The sequence below is a fragment of the Bombus fervidus genome, chromosome 3 (genome assembly GCF_041682495.2).
Source record: "Bombus fervidus isolate BK054 chromosome 3, iyBomFerv1, whole genome shotgun sequence".
NCBI classification, from domain to species: Eukaryota; Metazoa; Arthropoda; class Insecta; order Hymenoptera; family Apidae; genus Bombus; species Bombus fervidus.
The window spans coordinates 11,451,316-11,473,291 of record NC_091519.1 but is presented as its reverse complement, the minus strand read 5'-3'; the positions used below and the strand labels follow the sequence as shown (position 1 = coordinate 11,473,291).

General features: G+C 31.1%; 3 protein-coding genes and 1 long non-coding RNA gene across 7 annotated transcripts; 2 read left to right on the top strand and 2 right to left on the bottom strand.

Annotated features, from left to right (window-relative positions):
• The first annotated feature begins 361 nt into the window (after positions 1-361).
• LOC139998384 (MORN repeat-containing protein 3) lies at positions 362-8,010 on the top strand. Of its 4 annotated transcripts, none has more exons than XM_072022848.1 (5): positions 362-522; positions 6,486-6,632; positions 6,981-7,273; positions 7,404-7,591; positions 7,672-8,010. In XM_072022848.1, exons 2-5 carry the CDS (start codon positions 6,604-6,606, stop codon positions 7,843-7,845), a joined length of 684 nt encoding a protein of 227 aa, XP_071878949.1. In that variant the 5' UTR covers positions 362-522; positions 6,486-6,603; the 3' UTR covers positions 7,846-8,010. The 4 variants fall into 4 exon arrangements, with proteins under 4 accessions (XP_071878949.1, XP_071878947.1, XP_071878948.1 ...); XM_072022846.1 differs by lacking the exon at positions 362-522 and adding an exon at positions 5,897-6,016; XM_072022847.1 differs by lacking the exon at positions 362-522 and adding an exon at positions 5,985-6,104.
• LOC139998376 (zinc finger CCHC domain-containing protein 8 homolog) lies at positions 2,699-5,790 on the bottom strand. Its single transcript, XM_072022826.1, has 7 exons — positions 5,525-5,790; positions 4,906-5,146; positions 4,468-4,781; positions 4,096-4,309; positions 3,835-4,018; positions 3,535-3,731; positions 2,699-3,401 (listed from the first exon to the last, which is right to left on the bottom strand). Exons 1-7 carry the CDS (start codon positions 5,788-5,790, stop codon positions 2,973-2,975), a joined length of 1,845 nt encoding a protein of 614 aa, XP_071878927.1. The 3' UTR covers positions 2,699-2,972.
• Positions 7,890-21,622, bottom strand: LOC139998382 (calcium release-activated calcium channel protein 1). Its single transcript, XM_072022840.1, is given in 7 exon segments — positions 7,890-9,295; positions 9,845-9,973; positions 10,685-10,747; positions 10,749-10,760; positions 12,883-13,076; positions 21,487-21,545; positions 21,608-21,622. Coding segments are annotated over 6 exon segments (963 nt in total). The 5' UTR covers positions 21,521-21,545; positions 21,608-21,622; the 3' UTR covers positions 7,890-8,764.
• On the top strand, positions 16,668-19,863 carry LOC139998391 (uncharacterized). Its single transcript, XR_011803251.1, has 3 exons — positions 16,668-17,720; positions 17,949-18,352; positions 19,270-19,863. It is a non-coding gene; the product is annotated as an uncharacterized lncRNA (long non-coding RNA).
• Positions 21,623-21,976: the final 354 nt, after the last annotated feature.

Genomic DNA, 21,976 nt, shown 5'->3' with positions numbered 1-21,976 from the left:
AAAGAAACCATGGGTCGCACTCGACCGTTCTCTTGAAAAAAGATGTTAATTAACTTTAGAAGTCACCTTATTTGTAATTATCTGATATACCCGATATATATCTGATATATAGCTGTCGATTTTGTAAAGCGTCTGACATAACGCAGGCCGATAAGAAAAAGACATTGCTTGGAGAGGGAATCATACTGCCTTACTATATCGTGGCATCGATTCTAAGCAATACATGATCGCAGCGAAGGTCACTGTTGCGTTGCAAATATTCGTAAACCGTATCTGGTTCATACTTTCGACTCTTGCTTCTTTTTGTCATAGATTAATCTGTAATTCTAATGTAATAGATTAATGTATCTGACTTCAAAATATACGAATTCGAAAATTTATGAAACTTTAACATTTTTTCCCAAGAGGACTGAGAAGGTGATTTGCGATCCATAGTTTCTTTGAGTCTTTGCACTCGACGACCTTTTCGGTCGGGCGTAGCAGCAACTCGAGGTGATTTTACGCGTATGTGACGAGTGTCTTGTAGGTAATGTAAAATGATTTTATACAAAAATTAACTTAAAAAACGTTACATTTTAATAATCTATATATATTTACATCTTTGAACATGTCATTTTCTGTATTTTTTTTTACGATAATTTATAAAACATGTGCCAAGATGCATCCTTGGCTTGTCGGGAAAAGTATCGCAATAATAAGTTGTTTCGTGTCTTTCTCCTACTTTGTATCGGTAAGAACACACCTTACAATCTTTTTTTAAAATTACATGGAGCTCTCCATTTAACCAAATTTCATCACAATTAGCAGTCAACGTCGAAGCTCGATCTCACAGTTGTCGAATATCTCCACTCAACTGGTCTAGTAAAGTTTTTATAAATCGCAGGTGGTTCAGTGGCCTTTCGTTCTTTTGCTTTTTTATAGAATATATGAATTAATTAAAGAAATTTCCAAATCCATTTTTTTAGAGCTTCTAAATTTACAAAACTATAATACTTCTGGTACGATCGTCGAATCTGAACTAACGTCGGAGACGTTGCCAGAACCATAGTTTTGGAAGAATTTGAGCATAAGTATTTCATCTCCATCTTAAAGTGTAACACTTCACACTTCATAACAAACAATATAAAGAGCTAAGGAATCTATTTACGAACCAATACTGCGTTCTCATCAATTGGAGAGGTGGAAATCTAAAACAGGGACTGTCGCCTCTTATTCTCCTTTCGAGTTGTTACATGGAACGCTAAACGACTGAGAATCGCCTCTCGAGTGCAAAGGGTTAATCCTTATAACGAGTAAAATATGATGCAGTAAAGAAATTTGACCTTGAAATTCAAGATCAAAGTCAATATTGCCGCCACTTTTTTCGTAATCTTCACCGAGCTAGAGTTTTACAATAGAATAACCCTACAATGTTCGTGACAAATTATTTTCAGACACCGTGTACATCGAGAATATAAGAGATTAGTTTTAAAAGTTATAGTTTTAGTAATATTTTTCAATTTTTGTTTTTAAATCAAATTCTATTCTCACGTCATTTACATTTTGTACTATGCAAATATGCTAGCAATAATCGAATTTTTTAGAGAGGAAAATAAATGACATACACTTTAAACATAGCATTGACTTGCCTTTGTTAGTATTTTGTTCTTATTATTACAAAACATAAGACATTCCTTTCTTTATTTACATATGTATACAGTATCTTTTAGAATTGGTAAACTTTTTACTATTATTAATCTTCTAATTAGAAAACATGAATGAAAATTTCCATATAAAAATAGCAAAAATAAATTATTTAATTAACAATAATTTCAATTTCAATTCTATGTTTATAGAACCTGTGGCATGTAAAACATGCAACAGATATTGATAAGTAAGGAAAATTAATTATTCAATTATTTATTAACATGTTTGTTACTACCATGATATATATGTATGTGCATATGTATGTACGTATGTATGATGTATATACTATTCTGAGAGACCACTGTGACAGATATGATTTTTTATTTTTAAATCACATAAATAAGTAAAGTGTATAAATTCTGAATATTATAGCTAAAAACTAGTATCACGTCTGTGTCATACCATATAATGTTTGCTCTGTCTATTTAGTTTAGTATATTATGTATGTGCATAAATGGAAATGTGTGGCATAGTGTGTAAGACTAGTAAAGCTAAAGGATGATAGATGTTTCACATGCCGTGTGGTAGTGAACATGTTAAAGAAAATAATTATGTATAGACAGTCACGATAATAGAACAAATGTTTTAAATGGATAAAAATATTTACCAATTTTAAAACGAACTGGACATGTAGAAGAAATGTGCAATGTATGGTGATAAGTATAATTCACAAGAAAATAAAGTTAGAAATGTTTTTTGATGAATATGAAATAGTTTATGTTCAGTCACAATGTATCACGCGAGAAAATGCCACTAATTAATAGAAAAATAGTATGTATTTGTACTTTTTATAAGTGAGACGTTATAAAATTTTGTTTAAAATTATAAGCTTTTTCTTTATCCAGACATAAGTAGAAAGACCAATTAAAAGGACCATTGCATTTTACTCCAAGGCCCGCCCCCCTACATAAATTCATTATGTGAAAAATTTTAATGTGCCTTCTATAATGATTAAAGGCCAATGAAACTTTGAATTTGTTCATTATTGTGGATTAAAAGGGGAAATCGAAAATTACGTAAAATATGTTAGATATATTTTGTGTTCCGAAAGATAAATATAACAGTAAAGAATAAACCTATTATTTGTACATTTCCTAACATAAGATTTATGTTAAAAAAAGCCATATATTTTAGACTAACTATAGATAAAAATATATGTCATTTTTTAATTAGAAATATAATATATCAAATGAAATTTATATCTCTGTTCCTTTGCAGAAAATGGAATTATTGCTCATTTATAAAATATGATAATTTTTTCAATCATGAATTGCAATGAGATACAATTATTCTTGATGAAGCTTTGCTAATGTATGTCTTACTTTTTGCAAAACTCCAGTCATTTGTTCATACTTACCTGTCGAATCAGGTAAGTTCTCAAAATTAATTAAATTGCAAATATTTTTTGAAAATTTTTCAGATGGTGGCAATTTGCTATACGGAGACGTACTTTGTAATACAGGTGTACCAAAATCAATAGACTTCACACTTCCATGACTTGTATTAATTCCATTTTGACGGATACGATTTGATTCTGGAGTAATCTCATTACTAGGTGGTGGCATATCAGATTTTGATACTGAATTCGAAGAATTGCTTTTTGATGAAATATCTGAGTTTGATTTCTGGAGTTCTACAAGTAGTTGCTTTTTTATGTTCTCCAATTCGGATAATGACGGAGAATTCGCTCGTAAAGAAGGCGATGTAGTATCTTCCTGAAATGTTTTGTACAAAAATGTTTATCTCATCTTTTAATACATGGTATGAAAATATTTTACCCTTCTCCTTATCCTTCTACAATTAATACTGGATGAAATGTTAAATATATGTAATATCTTTTATACGTACTAATGTTTCAGAAAATTGTAATTCTTGAGAATGATAATCTGAATCCTCAGATATTGATGTTGGTTGTAATAATAGTGGTTCTGATGGATTTGCAGAAGATTCTTGTGGTAATAGCGGTTCTGGTGGTTTTACAGGAGAGTCCCGTGGCAACGGTGGTATAAACAGTCCATTAGTAGGTACACACTCTACCGCACTATCTACTTAATAGAAAATAAAAATGTTTTTATAACATATGCATTTAATTAGTAGAATACGTGAATTTTGAAAGAATTGTTGAGTGTGAATATAGAGTTTCTGTACCTTCTACATCCTCGATTTCCATTTCAGTAGGTTCTGGAATTGGACTGTCTTTTGATGTATTATTAAAAACTTTGAGTTTTTTTCTCTTATATCCATCGTCTGCCGTTCTTCCTTTTAAGTTTGACAACATTCTTTGTTTGCTATGAATAGACAACATTGTTGATACGGAATATTTCCCATCCTCCTATTGTTCATAATAAATGTTTAGCAAGTCTAATTTTGTAAAAATCTATTACTTTTATAAAATTTAGTGTTGCTTACATCCCAGGTACCAGGTGGAGCTGGTACATTGAAACCAGGAAAGTCATATATTTTTTTTACATCATATTGATCTCTGTCTCTTTCTTCAACGATATGTCCTAGTTCATCATTAGGATCTTCTTCTGCAATGCCATCAGAATTGAATAGGGACAAACCAGAGTGTTGCAAACGTGCCTCCTCTAACCATCCTGGAGGATAGCCAAGCTTCCTCATTCTAGGAAAATTATTTTTATATACAAAAATTAAGATTAATAAACATCATACAATCCATATTTGTAATTTGTTTACATTTAACAAATTAAATAGTTTTCTTAATTTTATTCTATTACCTATGATTTTTTAAAAATTATAACATGAAATTTAATTAATTACCTATATATATGTCTAGGTAATTCATTACTTCTGAGACCTAGTGCATTACGTAAATTGTTACTTAATTGACCAGGGATTATATGATCAAATCTATGATTATTTCCCAAATGATATCTAACACCTTTTGAATTTGCTTTCATATTGAAATTTTTTCGATTTGCATCTATAGTAGTATAATTTCGTGGTTCTGTACAATCTCGTAAATTATGATTTCCCAAACAATTAAAACACGTAAACCTTTGTGAGTTACCCCCTGGATATTTACTTGACTCGAATTTTGTATCATCAATCACATTATCACATAATACATATTTCTAAAATAATAAATAATAACATTAAAACAATAAAAGTAATTAACGATTTAGCTATTTGGAGTAATCAGTTTTAAATAGTTTTTTCTTATATGTAAATATTGAACAATACAATAAAAAAACAGACCCTACTATAAGATGGAACATCAAAGTCATCTCCAGGTCTTGGCTGTTTATCTACAGTAAATAATGTATCGCATATTATATCCTGACTATCATCACTCCCTGTCGTAATATCGATAGATTGACTTATAGAGTCAGTATCATTATCCCAAACTTCTAACGTTAAACCATTATCATTTTCTTGACATTTAATCTTGGAAGATACTAACTCCTCTAGAAACACTTTTATTCTTTTACTATATTGCCTAAAAAATTCAATAAAGGAAATGGAATTAAAAGTTACCTCGATAAGAAACAATTAATTACATTAAAAACTAGTTACATATTATTATTTTAATGTGTTTACTAAGTGATGCAACTCATTTAGGACCAAAATAATTTATTTTATCATATATAATTAAAATGATTATATTATGTATAACAACAAATTGAAATAAAAAACGACACTGATATATGTATGTTTATTCAGCCATTATTCAGCATATGTCGTTTTAGGTTATATAAACAAATATTACATTTACCCGTTCTACCCGAAAATTTATAAAGAATAATATATATATATATATGTACACATGTACATATGTACACATATTATATATCAATAACAAATAACAATTTTTTACCATGCAATGTTTTCATCTCGAAACATAACCTTCAAAAGTGGTGTCGATGTACTCTCATTATCGCAAGTTTCCATTGTAGATGCATTTTTATTATTATCCATGTAATTATTGGTTACGTCCATTTTATCCGCATTGTTGTTCGGTAATGAATTTTTCTCAATTGAACATTCACTTTGGTCATTGTCAGTAATATTGATAATATCTTGGCTTGAGTCTAAATCAATCACCTCTTCGTCGGTGTCGTTAATGGTAATCGTTGAATTCATGGAAATACTATCGATACTGATACGAAAACATAGAACTATTTTATATTATGGACGTATGATCTTTTGTTGTGTGAAGCAAATTTCCCTCCTTCGATCTTCTGTCTCAACGAAAACACGACGCTTCAATCTTATCAAGTTTTCTAAACGCAATAAAACTTAACTGTAGGGGCGCTCTCATTCGTGTGCAGATAAGCATGGAGTAGATTTTCACGAATTTCATTATTCGGTATGACAAATTGTTTTAAACGAGCAATCTTCTTATTGATAATTATTTGTCATACAATAATTTTAAGCATGACATAAAATCATAAAAGGTATAAGTTTCCCAATGAATTTTAGCGGTCCTATATTAATATCTTTCATCATTACTTAATAGAAAAGAATATTTTGTTCGCACATTTCAAAGTGGTTAATCACTATATATTATTTGAAAATTTTTTATCATAAAGTATAAAAAATTAATGATAATACATGACATTGATATATTATTTCCACATTTGCAAATTGAACATTTTATTGCATATTTCAATTGTATTCGTATTCGTTTGTTCGATTATAAAGTAGTGCTATTGTCAAAATGAATGATCAATTATATTTTAAAATGAAAGATTAACCATTTTAACATGATTGTTCAAAAAATTATGTTTCCAAAATTCAAATGAAATCTCTGATAAATGTTACAATGCCTTTTTTAGGACCCATTAAAACTTCATACATTAAACAGAGAATAGGGAGCTCGAAAAGAAATGGTTTGCGTTATGCCATTTTTAGCCCTCAAAGCAAAGGACTTTTCAAAAGTCATTACATTGGTGAATGGAAGAACGACGTAAGAGAAGGCATAGGTAAAGAAGTGGACAGGTATATTAATTATGATATGAACTAAATATTTTACAATGATCAAAATAAAATTTTTTCAACAATGTAAGTAATTCAGATAATATTGTCAGAAAAAATTACGCAAATACAATATTGTATTTTGCAACAATTAAATGTTATGGTATAATATATTTCAATCTATTGCGGTTTCCAAAATATGTAAAATTTACGTTACAGTCAATGAGTTAGAATAACTGCTGTAAGTAGTTCTGAATAAGGATAATCATTTGAAATATTTATTTTTATTTGTACAGTGTCTTCTGATATTTTTCACATGTTCGAAAACAATTTCAATTTCGTTTGAAATTTCATAGAGATGGATGGATGTACAATGGTAGTTGGCTCAACAATAAAAAACATGGTTGCGGTATTTTGAGCAAAATTTCAAAAGAAGACCATACTATTCATCGATATTATATTGGCCAATGGGTGGCTGGAAAAAAGCAAGGATTCGGGCATAACTGGTTCGAAGATGGTTCTTACTATGAAGGTGACTTCTGTCGAAATAAACGACATGGTTATGGCCGTATGTGGCATTGTAATGGAGATTATTACGAGGGCGCTTGGAAGGATGATTTTTACCATGGCATGGGATTACTCGTTAAAGGTTTCTTAATTGATGTCATCTGTTCTTTTTACAACCGACCTTAATAATGTTTCGGCTATAAATAACGAATAACTTATCGTTATTTTCCAATACACTAATTAAAAGTGGGTGAGATGTTTAACTTTTACAGAAAATGGCAACAAATATGAGGGTCAGTTTATTAAGGGCAAGAAAGAAGGTTACGGCACATTTTATCACATAATTACCGGTCAAGAGCAGCGTGGTTTCTGGACAAACGATTGGTTCATAAACGGAACCATGACAGATGCAGATTTTCGACAATCTGCAATTCGTCCAACATCATATCCTATTCCGGAAGTACGTAACGATTATAAGTAAATTATCAACATTATTGTAAAACTTTTATTCAGTGATGATAATTTTTATTCGGTTCAAAGCTGAAAGTGATAACGGATATTAACAATTCTCAAGATACTTCGGAAACTGTATATGATAACAAAGAGGCGGAATCCTTTTTCACTGAACCTTTTTGTAAGAGAGCATCGAAGCGTATAATTCCGAATATATGCGTGTCCATAAACACGTGCCCTTGTTTAAATTCCGTTTTATGAACATATTTTCTTACAGTTTAAAATAAAACATAATACAGAATGAATCGATGTTATTTGTATAATTTATTCTAGCAAAAGTACTTCAATTTTGCATATATTTCTTTCTATCAACATATGTATACACGTATAAACCGTTTGTTCGCAATAAAAGCTGTGTACAATAATTTAATTGCCGCTTCTTTAGCGACGGCAGTAATTTTGTACAGACAGAGACAATAAGACTGAAAATTATTTTGTCTCCGCGTAAAAAGCTTTTCAAACGTTACTTGAGCACGGGACTTATTATGTGAAAAGAAATAAACGAACAACATAAAAAGAACTGTGAATAATACCGCACGGGAGGCATGTTTTAGAACAAAGTAATAATAAGTACATTCAATGCGAGCTAGTCACGCATTGTCAGATATTGGAAGATATAAACCCCCATTCAAGACTGTTGTTTTTTGAGCCATAGCTAAGGATACGTTATACAATAAATCTTATCGCGTATCATTGCTCTTATAGGTTAAGTCGCTACGCGAGAAGGGGAATGTTTCACGTTTATACATACATATATCCTTTCACCAAAAATTACTTTTCAGTACTTGTACAAATTCATTGCGATATAGTTAAACATAGGTAATAATATATCGCTTCGCTCGCTGAAAGAAATAGGTGTTCCCTTTCAAACTTATCGCATGTAGGCGAATAAAAGTGTTGAAAAATATTACATACAGTCATTTCTGATACTTTCAATACAGTACCAATCCTCGTCTTCATAACCCATTCTAATCTATCGTTTGAATTGTTTTAATACGTAATAACATGTATAAGCTAAACAATGCAGCATATGCAGATAATTAGAGATTCATTATCCTCCACTCAGAGAGGTTATCACATTGTAGAAGTAATACAGATCATGGATTGTGCTTTACCGTGTTCAGACTACGTGCGTCACGCCAGCTGTCTGTAGTAAATTCACACCATTTCTACCTTCAACATCGGTTGACTCTATTTGTTCTTTAAGTAACTCCAGTTCTCTTATACCGGACACAGTAACTTCGTATTTGTGGGCCACTAAGCTCCGATAAAAATGTACAGCAAATATGAGGAAGATTATTAGTACTGGTATTAACACGATACAAGCAGACCAGGCGGCCACTTGTGAAAAGTCATAGAACTTCACCCAACAAAGTATAGCAATTTCCAATAAAAATAGTAAAAGTCCTAGAAGAGTAGAAAACGCCCATGCCACTTCGATGTACCAGTGTAGACGTTCGTGTGGAGATTCGTGTACTAAGCTTATGCTATGCAGATTGCACACAGCTTCGATGTTCGGCAAAATACACGTTGATATCATTAAAGCTAACATGTGAACCGCAACCAACAACGTAGTACACACGGCGAAGGCGATTAACATCTCTGAAGGTACTTTCGTATCGGAATTCAATTGTACTTCCACCATAGCTACCTGTAAAGGAAAAATATTTATTTATTAATATCTATTAATATATATTAAGGTGTGTATGAAATATTTAACAGTGAGTTTATAATTTTTGTAATGAAATCAATTGCTCAGAGTTATTTCCTTTATTGTTATATGCAATCGTCCTTTTTAAAATAATTTTACAATATTTTTATGCAGAATTGATTCAATTTTAGACTAACTATTTATATATAAATTAAAAAATAAATATTAACTTTACTGTACCCCTAAGTTTTAAGAAATTCTATTAATGCTAAATAATATTGCAGGATATATCTCTTCTTGTTCCTGAACTCATTTTTAACAAATTATAATCTACGTTACTGTTATCAATATTCCTCCCTTGACTGTTCCCTTTGTTCCCTTTACTATTGTACTGTTATTATAGCAATGTGAATTTATTAAGTCTGTTATTTTTAATAATGGAGAACAAAAAGTTAAAACCTAAAAAAAAGTATTGTTCTAAAGTTTTGATGATTCAGAGGTATTTCAGATTACCGAAAAAGAGATTTATTAGAATATCCAGTTATGTACCATGGCAAAGCCGGAAAGTAGAGCAGACGTCTTGCTCGACGCTTTAAGTTTCGCTCGACTGAGCTGCAGTTTTCTCCAAGAGAGATAACCCGGCGTGTGAAGGCCATCTCCCGACTGCGACATCTTTGACTGGTTGACAGAAAAGAATAACAGACGATATAGAGGGATTATTAACACAACGTTTGTAAAATAGAATTGAATGGAAGCGAATGGTTGCATAATATGCTTAATCGAAAACAGTACGCTAACTTGTGCCACAAGTATCGCGTGAGCATAGTGACCAATTATATGATTCAATTGAAACTTCACTGATTTATACTATAATATTATAATTAATAACTATATTGTATGTTATATAATTATTGGTATATATATTATATATAATATACAATATATATTATATTGTATTGCCGTTTGTCTATTAAAGTTTGTATCAGTAAATCTTTTCCTTTTTAAAATTTAATTAAGAAATTTCACATCTTTGAGAAAATCAGAAAATTGTTATATGGGATACTGATTTCTACAAAATGTTTAGGAAGTTATAAATATAAAAGTTGATTCATGGAAAGCCTGTATGTTGAGTATTAGAATAAATTATTTTTAAATTTGAATCACAATCATGAAACTTACACATAAGTATCCTAACTATGTTTGCCGTTTTGAAATAGCGGGAAACCAACAACGGTGGTATCCATTCGGCATTTCAGAATCGTGGTACACCGTCCGTATAGCAAAATCGTTGTTAAAAATACATCTAAGATAATTGCACATCTAGAGGTAATCAGCGTTTGGATAATTGGCGTTCAACTGTACAAACACGTAAGAAAGAAAGACACGTACCGAAAGTAGATGGCAACGTCGGTGCCAACGGGAGAGCTTGCCAAAAGTCCTGTGTAGGACAAAAAACCAACGGGTGCTGAACCAAACAAATAACAAGGAAAATTAATGGAAAGCCTCTAGATACAACGCAAGAGAGAAAGAGAGAGAGAGAGAGAGATTCATCTAAATACTGATAGATCGAATCTGTGGGAAATCTGGCAAGCGACAGCACGGTATAGTCAAGTACAATACACCAATGAAAGAAAAAACAGAATAATATAATCTTTCAACTAATTAGTAATTGTAGTAAATTGTTACAAAATGAAAATTTCTAATCTATATGAAATAAATCTAGAGAACAGAAAGATATTTCTTTTTTACATTTAACTTCTATATTTATATAAATAATTTATAACTATATATATAACTTGTTCATTTAAATCAGTGGAGTAAAATTATGAATTGAGATTACGGTTAGCCTTGTACACAACATATGTAATAAATAAATTCCTCTGTACATCGATTCACGCATATCCACAGTTAGTATACACATAATACTTTATACGTCAAGCTTCCGCTAACGCAAAGTTGTTTATACGTATTTCGTGTATGTCTGTATTTTATGTAAGTGAATTCGTTGCCGAGAACATGATCGTTAACGCGAGAATAATTATGCGACCGATATAATTGTTAGACAATGATTATGTTTCATTATAAACTAAGGAAGCGACTGGTAGCGATATAATTTAAGAAACAGTTTCGATTGATCTTATCGGTATTTAAAAGGATTCCTTGAACGTTAGATAATATTCAATTTTCTGCTTCTCTGTCGACAATATGAGTATCTTCCAGGTAAAGATCATCAACGACTCTCATGAGTTTTAATACGTAGTACTTTGTTCATCCGATCGTGAATCGTCAACGGAATTGAGTTTTAAGCAATGATATCAAGAGAGCATGTTTTATCGAATCAAAGCGGGCAACAAACAAAATGATCTCTGACGTTGGAGTTCAATTGAATAGCAAACATATGGAGTATTCAATATACGTTATTGTTTGTAATCATAAAGTCGACTGAATTTTATATTTCAATATTGAAGATTCTAGGGAGTTTTTATTAATTCTTAGTGAGATAGTAGACGCTTGGCAATTCTGACTAATAGAATATGGAGACAGACGTAGAATTATCCAAAGCGAATTGGTTTCATGGATATGTTAATATTATTATATACGTATAATACATGGACGTTTGTCTTATTAAGGAGATTCACAATTTAATACTCTGAGGATCGACTATTCTAACAAGCATATAGTCTGAATTCCCGCTCGTTTTTGGAGCGATTGAAAAGATTCAAAGCGACCGATATTATATCTAATATATTAATAACGGTTTCGTATTATCTAAGTATCTATCAGCAATTAATACTAGTACATATATCGTCACCAAATATAGGCAGAATTAGCTATAGTGGTACCGACAGTTTATTACGAATATCTCAAAAACTAAGCCGGTTATATGTATAGGAAAAAGTTCAAGTGTTGATTCCTACAAGGTATTAAAAAATCATCGGAATCATTAATAAGGTATGTTGATGAGATATCGATAATTACCATAAATTCATATGATTGTATTATATATTTATTATTACCTCAACATACTTTTTTAATTTTCTTAAACTGTGAATGTGTACTTTATCAGTGAGCTAGATGTCCATATGGTATACACATTAACACTAACATAGAACTCCTCAGATAATTTTACATCTTTCTTCCATGAAATTGTGATATATAAACGATTACTTCTATTTTAAAATTATTTATAAACACAAATATTCATAACATAATCACAACATCTGTAATATCCAGAATACATTATTTGACTACCATGCGGAACGTTTGAAGTTTCTTTTACAGCACATCAAAAGTATCAATATTTATATTTCAGCGATAAGATCCGCTGGAGTTGCTTGTAGTATCAAAGCCGGTTCAAAATGACCAAGCATCAGCCAATGCACATGCGGGTGAACGATATAATACTAATAAACGAGAAAATAAACGAAAAAATTGTCATCGGTGAAAATTGTATATATAGAAACGTACATATAAGGTGTTATGGAAAAAGACTACGAGATAACCGTATAATATCTAGTATAATACCCGGAGAGAGATAAAAAGGAAACGAACTGCGAGATCAAAGAGACAAGGGGAGAATTACCGACCTGACAGTTGTGAAACCGCTTATGGAAGCAGTGACCGTCAGCGTTGCGCAGATGTGTGCGTGCCACGTGTACGTGGATCGGTAAGTGCGAGGAGGGGAGTACTGCTCCGTCCTCCGCGCCAAACACTGAATTGCGTCCAGTGCTTGTCGACCATATGGACATCAGGCTTGATTCTTGCGTAGCTCTGATAAACGCTAAAAGAAAAGAAAAGCGGTACATTAGATTATATTATATGTAGATTTGTAGATGTATTGTAGATTATATGTAGATTTTGTAATAACGGTAACTAATTATTAAACTGTGGACATTTATACATTTATGAGAAATTTAAAAGTGCAAAATGTATGCACAGAATGTATAGAACGTACAAAAGTGTATAAAATATTGGATTGTTATAAAAAATTCGTAACGAGTGTTGAGAAACATTTAGCTAGAATTCAAATAGCTTTTATAGGCTTCCAGAGTATTTCACGAATTTTGTAAGTTATTAAATATTTCAAATAAAGTCTATTCTACATTGTAAATTTAGAAAAATATAATATCTATATAAAATCATAACGTATTAAATATAGGTTTCTATCAAAAATTATAATACGATCTTAATCAGCTATAGGAACAAAATTTAATAAATGCTATGTTACATTGTGTAACAAGTTAATGATATACCTGAAATTTAACTTTGGAAAGATTAAAAAATATCTTTATATATGAACAATATGAAAAAAATTAATTTTATTTTTATGCACTTAGCGAGGAATTATGTCAACTAAGAATCAATTTTTCATGACACGTGCATATTTTCTGTATAACATTCTATATGCGAGAACACACCTTAATGTAGTGAATGACATGTTTCGAAAGAGATAAAATGAATGGGGAAAGTGGTTTCGGCGGGACAATTATTTCTTGATCCTTATATTTATACTCCTTATATTTATGCTTTTTTCATTTTATTACTATATTCATTGCTTTTTTTAATCGGTTATTTGTACTGCGCATTGTTGGAAAAAAGACTAGCGGAGCGGCACAGGGGCAAGGGAGTTACTGTGCTGTATTGTTTACCGTCAAGCGTTGTTGTATTGTTTTACTTGTATTAGGTCGTTCAAAAAGTTTTTTTCGTTTTATAAGGAAATAATGGATGCACAACATTTTCCGTTTTATATTATTTTATCGAATTACGTATGATCCATTTTGTTCTATCAAAATAAAGATCACAACGTTCGACAGATTAGTTTTCATGTTTGTAAAAGAAAGACATTTTTCGGACAACCTGATATATGTAATACATATTTTATACGCGCGCTTATCTTCACGATTGTGCTGAGTCTATACGAAATAATGCTAATCTACTTTCCATACAGTAGCTCACAAAAGTATTCAAACACTTATTGAAACTATCTATAGATATACTATGTGTGCTATACGAAAAATTTTGAAATTTCATTAACACTGTAACAAGAGTCGATTATGATTATTATGTTGCCAAAGTTTGAAACAAATCTGAAAAAATACATAGAAGTTACAAAATGTTTAGTGCAAATATATGTTGCAGAGAACACAAAAATATTTACATAGTCAATTATCTATTAATATACCTAATATTGAGGCATATTGGTAAGCCTAAATATTTAATAGGATCATTTTGAACATTTATCAGCTACTTATGCTACGCATTAATCTTTTATATATATATAAATTTTTATAATATAAATTTTCAGATAATGAAATAAAAAAATAAGATGAATACAATGATGACAGTTGTATATCATTACAGTGTTAATGAAATTGCAGAATATTTTACGATTCATACGATTCATATACGATATGAACGTAAAAGTTCCGTAAATACATACATACTTAGTTCAGATATCTTCGTGAACTATTATATGATAGTGTGTATAACCTTCACAGTTGGACGGTTAATTAACGCCTTCGAGAAATAAAGTTCTCACTTATAACTTTACGTTCACAGTGACCGTGCAACACGTAGGAGACATGGAATGAGGAAAAAATATGAGATTTAATTTAAAGAGATTTTGAATCTCGTCTGTATCATTTCCAACGGTCGTTAATAGCAATCGAATGATGGGGGCGCTGCACGCACAACGTTCTCTTTCATTTACGCGCTATTACGCAAACGATACATTTCCCGCAATCTTTTTGATCTAAACGCCACATAAAGGCCCGAGTATTGAGATACAAAGGCAATGTTTTCTTGTTTATCAATAGAACCGATTCAACAATTGGTATATTCTCGTTTCGCTGGGTCATTGTACCAAGTAAAATCGTCACAGATATATCGTATCTAAAAATACGTTGGTACTTAAAAAGATAAGTAGCATTTCGGGTAAAAATAACTGAAACCAAAATTATCTATTGAAAACGAGAAATAAAGAGACGGTTACTTAATAGATAGGATGCTTCTCGTAACTGGACCAAGCCATAATTTTAAAATATGTAGTAAGCAATACACGAAACTTTCATTGAGTAAAATTAAATGTTCTCGCGTAGTGCGTCATGTGATTATACGGAAGTGAAGGTGTTTCGAAGATTTCGAGGTAACCTCCATTTTTAAAAATTGTATATGCTTTCATGACTGGTGATTTATTTTAGTGAGTTTCAGAGAACAATTATGTACTTGCATATGAAACCAGTTTTTTTTCGCGTAACTATTCCCGCTAATTCAACCTTGACTGTGGTGTTGTTGAACAAAAAAAAAAAAAAAGAAAAAAAAAGAAAAAAGAGTTTGTGGAGATTGGTCCAAGATAAACAACGAGAGAAAAAGAGATTCTTCTCCAAGCACTTCGACAATGTTATTTTTTTCGAATTATAAACGTGCTCAAAGGTATTCGAACCATGTTCCTCTTTATAAATATCGAAAGATAACTTCAGCAACGAATTACATATATACTACAATGTTTAGATCCTTTCATATCTGAATTGCAAATGTAGTATAGTGTACATTAATCATCAGAAGTCTATCAATGGGTACAAAGTATAACTGTATTTTATGAAAAAGTGTATGGCATTGATTAGGTAAACTGGATAAAAACCGTAGATTTCAAATATACATTTAAAAATAAGAATAAACCAGATACTATACTGATTCTAATTATACATTTATATTTGTTTTATACTATTCTCATTATCTGTTTCAGAGGCAGCGAAAAAAATCAAATGAATTCTAATAACACTCTTGAAATTAATTCATAGATTGTCATAAATATAAAAAGAAAAGTACTTTTAGGTATAGAAAATAAAAAGAGAAATTCCTTTAGGTATAATTTAATTAGGTATATAGATTAGGTATAATTTCCTACGAATGTCTATTGGAAACACTTGCAATGAAATTTTCCGTAAAAAGACCATAACGAATTGCCTACAATGCCATTGGGTATGTTGCAACTAATATAGTTCAGAGATACGTGCCAATATCACTAAAAATACAGGGACCGTAGAACGCATAGAGAGCTTGCTGTTACGGCTCACACACGAAATTAAATATTCACGCTGCTAAATCAGAGTGATATGTAAGTTGTTACTTGTAAAAAATGACTAACATAATCTGATACACCCGACGAATACCTACATCACGTCATTATGCACGAATATGCACGAGATTAACAAATTGCCGGGAACTTTGCGCTAGCATGTTCGTGTGAGTTATGAATACCCATAAGATAAAGAATAGATACAGTCAGTCACAAACATTTATATACAACAAAAGCCGTTTTTCAGAAAAGATTTTCTTTGCCGTTTTTCAGAAAAGATTAAAAGAATTTATACTTATATCGTAATATAACCTGAAATTTTTTTGGTATATTGATGTATTTCTAGAAAGAATTAAAGAGATATAAAAGTATTGTAACTTATAAAAGTCCTAAGATGTCATGTAAGAAATTACAACCTTAAATTTTATCAATACAGGATCGATAAGATTGCAGGCTGTTAGTAATGTATATCAAGAAGATATACCTACAAGAGATTAATTTAATATTTAATATCTGTTTTTATGATTTCACGTAGATATAACAGGCGTATATACTCTTTTGTGAGATTGTATTTTGTATTATTTTTTTACTTCCTGAAGGATTGTGTTATTTTTCCAAATATGTATCTGGCTCTATTAATACAAAATATGATTTGAAACAAAATTGCTGGAGCTAATGTCTTCATTTTAATGTAAAAGATGTATGTGTACTTTTGTTACTGACTGTACATCTTGTCAAACTGAAACACACGAGAAGTATTAAGCAAAAGTTTAAAAATATGATATCATCATAAAATATAGAGTCTATTGTGACATAAAATAATAAAATGAAGAAATTGAGATTATTTCTTTATATATAATTTAAGTCAACAAATTGAACTAAAAACAAAGAAAAGAAAACCGTATGAATATAAATAATTGTTAGGTGAAATTAAATGAATTTAATTTATTCACATTTCTATACAAAGCAGCAGACATATGCCGATGAATAATTATAAATGTATTTACCATTTTGGAGCTGTTTGGAGGCGTGTGCGGTTGAACGCGCGAAGTCATAACGAAGATCAACAATCTACACTCTTTACGGAATAAAGGAAAAAAAAAAATAAAAAGAATCACATGAAAAAGCACTTTACGAGTTGAAGACACCAGTATTTAGTCTAATATTACGATAATGAAAAGATTGGATAACGAAATATGTACTTGGCATACAACTAAATTACGTTAAATGATAGCAGTGAAAGACACCAGTATACTGAATAAGAACGCCGCGAAACGGCATCGACAAACATCAACGACAAACCACGAAGTTAGCCGACGATCGCCGAACATTTTCGGTCATCTGTGGGTAAGTTAGATTAACTACCCGAATGAACTTATAATTGAGTAACATATGTAAATTAGATGCAAATTTCTTATTGTGTATGATTATTAATAAATCATAATATATATCTATCTAAATATTACTATTTAATTAAATTTTTTATTTAATTAACTTATATACTATATACAATTAACATTATATTAATAAACATTTTAATATTAATAATACATAAATAAAATTCTTTTTTGTCAGATTCTCAAAACTATGATTTTAAGATAATTATATGTTATATATATCTTATACGATATCCAAATAATGAATATGAATGAAGTTTACTTATATAAGTTATTGATGACTTTAAACAGGTTTTTATAGCGTTATAATAAAACATTCTTTTCTATTATAAAAATTCTATTCTTATGATTTCCTTTCCATTTAGATCAATTATTTTCAAATGAAGATATATTACAAGGATTGCGTGTATCTGATTTGAGGAATAAAGTGATGCATTTTGAAGGAACGAAAAAATCATTATTTTCAATGTAGTGAATAAATCAGTATAATAAATCAGGATTTTTGTTAGATATCATAAATAAAGTTCTTTTACATTTAAAATTGTGTACTCATTATGGGAAACATAGGTTTCAAGTTATACTGTTACGTCGACCGATTCTCTGCCTAGATCGGACCACCGGATAGGACCGGACCGGGCAGGATGGCAATCAGATGTCTCTTCACATCCTTACCACGAGCCCTCAATAGTCTGAAGTACTCTCCGTAAATTCCAGGCATTTTCTATTTACCCCCGCTGGGGGTAACCATCCACATGCTATATTTTTATTCTTTAAGCTATAATATTTTACCAAATGTCCTTCTGGACAAATTGTAAAAATTTTAACAAATAATCAATAAAAAAAAAAAAAAAAAAATTTTCTCTTTAAGGTCCCTCAGACCAACCAAATATTCTTTCACTGAATAGTTTGTATATTACGGGTAGATACGGGATAGTTGGTTTCTCTCACGTTCAGTATCTTCCGTTAGCGACTTTCTCTCGAGGGCGGCTAAGACTCTTCCTAGTCTACTAGCTGTCTATTATCCAATCAAAAACAATGCCTATTGCCCTCACTTTCCTAGCCAAAATTGTCATCAACAAATCCGATGGTTCTGTGCGCGAGACACACCCATCCTTAGCTTTCCTCCGCCACAGCATCGTCACCGAACGGCACTGATTTTTCATCTTTCTTACGGTCAACACCTTTGACCGGGTTTCCACCTTTAGATCAGTCACCTACTTTACTTATATTTTGTTATATCAGTGTCATATTCAATTTAACTACCTCTATTATCCTAACCGAAAAAGGATCGATCATTTCGCGGCGTCGATTGTCTAATCGTAACGGGAATTTACGACTCCCGTTGACGTGCTCCCTCGTGATCGCGTCTCTCCGTGAGTGAACGAAACATATACAGTACGCATTTATTTATTTTTTAACGTTAAGTTTTAATTATATATAAATACAATATCTATTAGTTTCACTTAATTTTTCTTAAATGTATTTTCGGAATTTTTAAGGATTTTCGAAGATAAACTGAAAGAAATCACGTATCTTCTTGCAACAGCTTTGTTTACATCATACATCTATATCAAAGAACGGGTGAAAATATATTTCTCTAATATTTGACCGATGTTAAAACAAATTTATCGTCCTTTTAACGATTTGTAAACATTTTTAACACCTTAAATTTTCTAACTACGTATAAAAGACTCATCAAGCGGATAATAGGAAAACATATACAGTAGCTATACGTTGCAACAGAAAGTTAATTTATGATACAAAAATTTTGGAAAGCTTCATTCTGAAATACAAGGCTCATAAAGAAGTTATAGGCAAGAAATAATTTCCGTTAAAGAAAACTGGGGAGCAATGTAGCTGGTAGGTAATTTTACTTATGGGCTTCTCCTCATGGCAAGCGTCCAGGATCATTTCCATCGAAGAGAAACGCGTCGCCTGCAGTCATGGTCAGGGTATCCCTAACCTACTTCCATTGCTACCGACTGATCTATTTAAAACCTGATCCCTACAGTGAAAATTCACTTTGAAATGAAACTGTTCACTTGTTTTGATATTACCCTCGCTTCGACCGATATTAGGCGTGTGACTAACATGTTGATAAATTACTGATCATGAACAAATGTAGTATGCTCAGAACGGTTTCTATTCTCTTTCTGAAGTATGAGAATTTTACGTCATATTTATAATATCTCTCTTTTATATAATTGTCTAGAAAATTATCTGGATGATTATTTATAAACCTATTTATTATCTATCACTATTATTATTTAATTACTCATAGAAATAAACATTACCTAAAAATTTGCCTACAGAGATTTTGGCGCACCTGTCCTTGATCGAAACAAAAACTCTTAACTGCGAGATTGATTTACAAGAAACCGTTCCAATATAAGGTACCTAAGCTTGATTTATCGCAGTTCGCAGGAATTCTGCCTGAAAAATCAATCGCCCCGAGGGAACGACAATTTTAGAATACATTCTTGTACCGTTTTAAAGATATCCAATAATAACCATGGAAAAATATTTTAATCCCTAGATATAAAATTTACTTAGCTAAATATAACAATCATAAAGTCTCACGTAATTTATCCGCTTTTGTTCTCTACTATTTTACCCAACATCTTAGAGGATTATTATATTGACTACAAATTAAATAAGCCAACAAAGAGCATATTCCGCAGGTGCAAAAGGGTTTCATGATATAGTTGAAACAATTAATTAGTCGGCAATGCACATTGAAGAAGTGTGATGCGCGCAAAGATTAATTGCAAGAAATCGTACCGAGTTGTTAAGCCCATTACCTCGAGATATGAATGTCCTAGAATCTCAATTAATAACGTCATTCGTTTGTGCGCCGCCTTTTCGTTATAGAATTTCTGCGAATTTTCAATGGGAAGTTCTTATTTTCTTATTATTGCATTCCTTGTGTTCATAACATATTATTCACGGTATCCTGTTATTACCTGGGAATCATTGACTGCACGCTGGTTTCTATACAAATTTATAAATATAGCAATGTCGGATGATTGGATCTAGGAAATTCTACATTTTTTTTTTTGATAGTATTTTTATCACGGAATGATAAAAAATTGTAATATAGTAGAATTAGAAGAACAAAATAGAAGAATTAATTACAGACGAATATTATAGATTTCACTAATGAAATATTAATAATATCATATATGTAACACTGTAATCAGGAAATCGTTAAATAAAAAAGGTACCGTTGATACTGATATATATCAACTCTAAGCTATCTCAGGTGATAAGGGAGATGAGCATATGATCAATAATGTGTAGAACTTTCGTAATTGTTAAAGAACAAAACAAATACATAATACTATGTTGTTATCGTCGAAGTAAGGAGAGTGAAGAAAGTTTCGTAACAATATTTTTTCAAGGTAGATTTTAAATCAGTAGCCTGAATAAAATATAACAAACTTGCAAAATAAACCATCAAGAATTCCATTCGAGTTTTATTTCAACTTGAGATCCTTACTATAATTTAATGTTTTATTGAATTCGAACAATCTCTAATATTTCAGATATTCGAAATGAATATGTACGTATAAAAGTAAAAAACTAAGTCGATTACGTACGTATGTATCTATAACTTCCTAATACTGAATTCGTTATATACAAAACATCAATATTTATTCTAAAGAATGTGCAAAAATAGAAGAATACAAAAATTATAAATTCGCCGAATCACTTACAAGAACCGTACTCAGCTCGTCGACGGGTTTCCATGTTAATAAGCAGCACACTATTTAATCTAGGAATTCCAATAATTTAGCACCAATAGCTCTTTAGAATTTCTTACCAGAAAGCACATACAAACGACACAAGAAAATTGTTTCTGCTCTTCGAGCGAGTGAAGAAGCACTTTCTTCGTCACTTGTCCAGATCTTTATCTAAATTCCCACTCACGACTCGACTTTATCATGTCATTAATAAGCCGGGAGATGTCTGTTTGTTTATTTTCCTTGGCTTAATATCGTTTGTTTCTGCGATTACAATAATTCTGTAATTTTACGAAACTGGATTGTGCATACATGTTCCTCGCTAGACAACTAAGGAATACGAACGAAAACTGATTGAGTGCGTGAGACGGCGCTAACTGTATCACTGGAACGCTTCGATAAATTACATTTATCCTCCTCGGTTTAGACGACAATGTGTCCCCACTTGGGAGCGAGAATATAA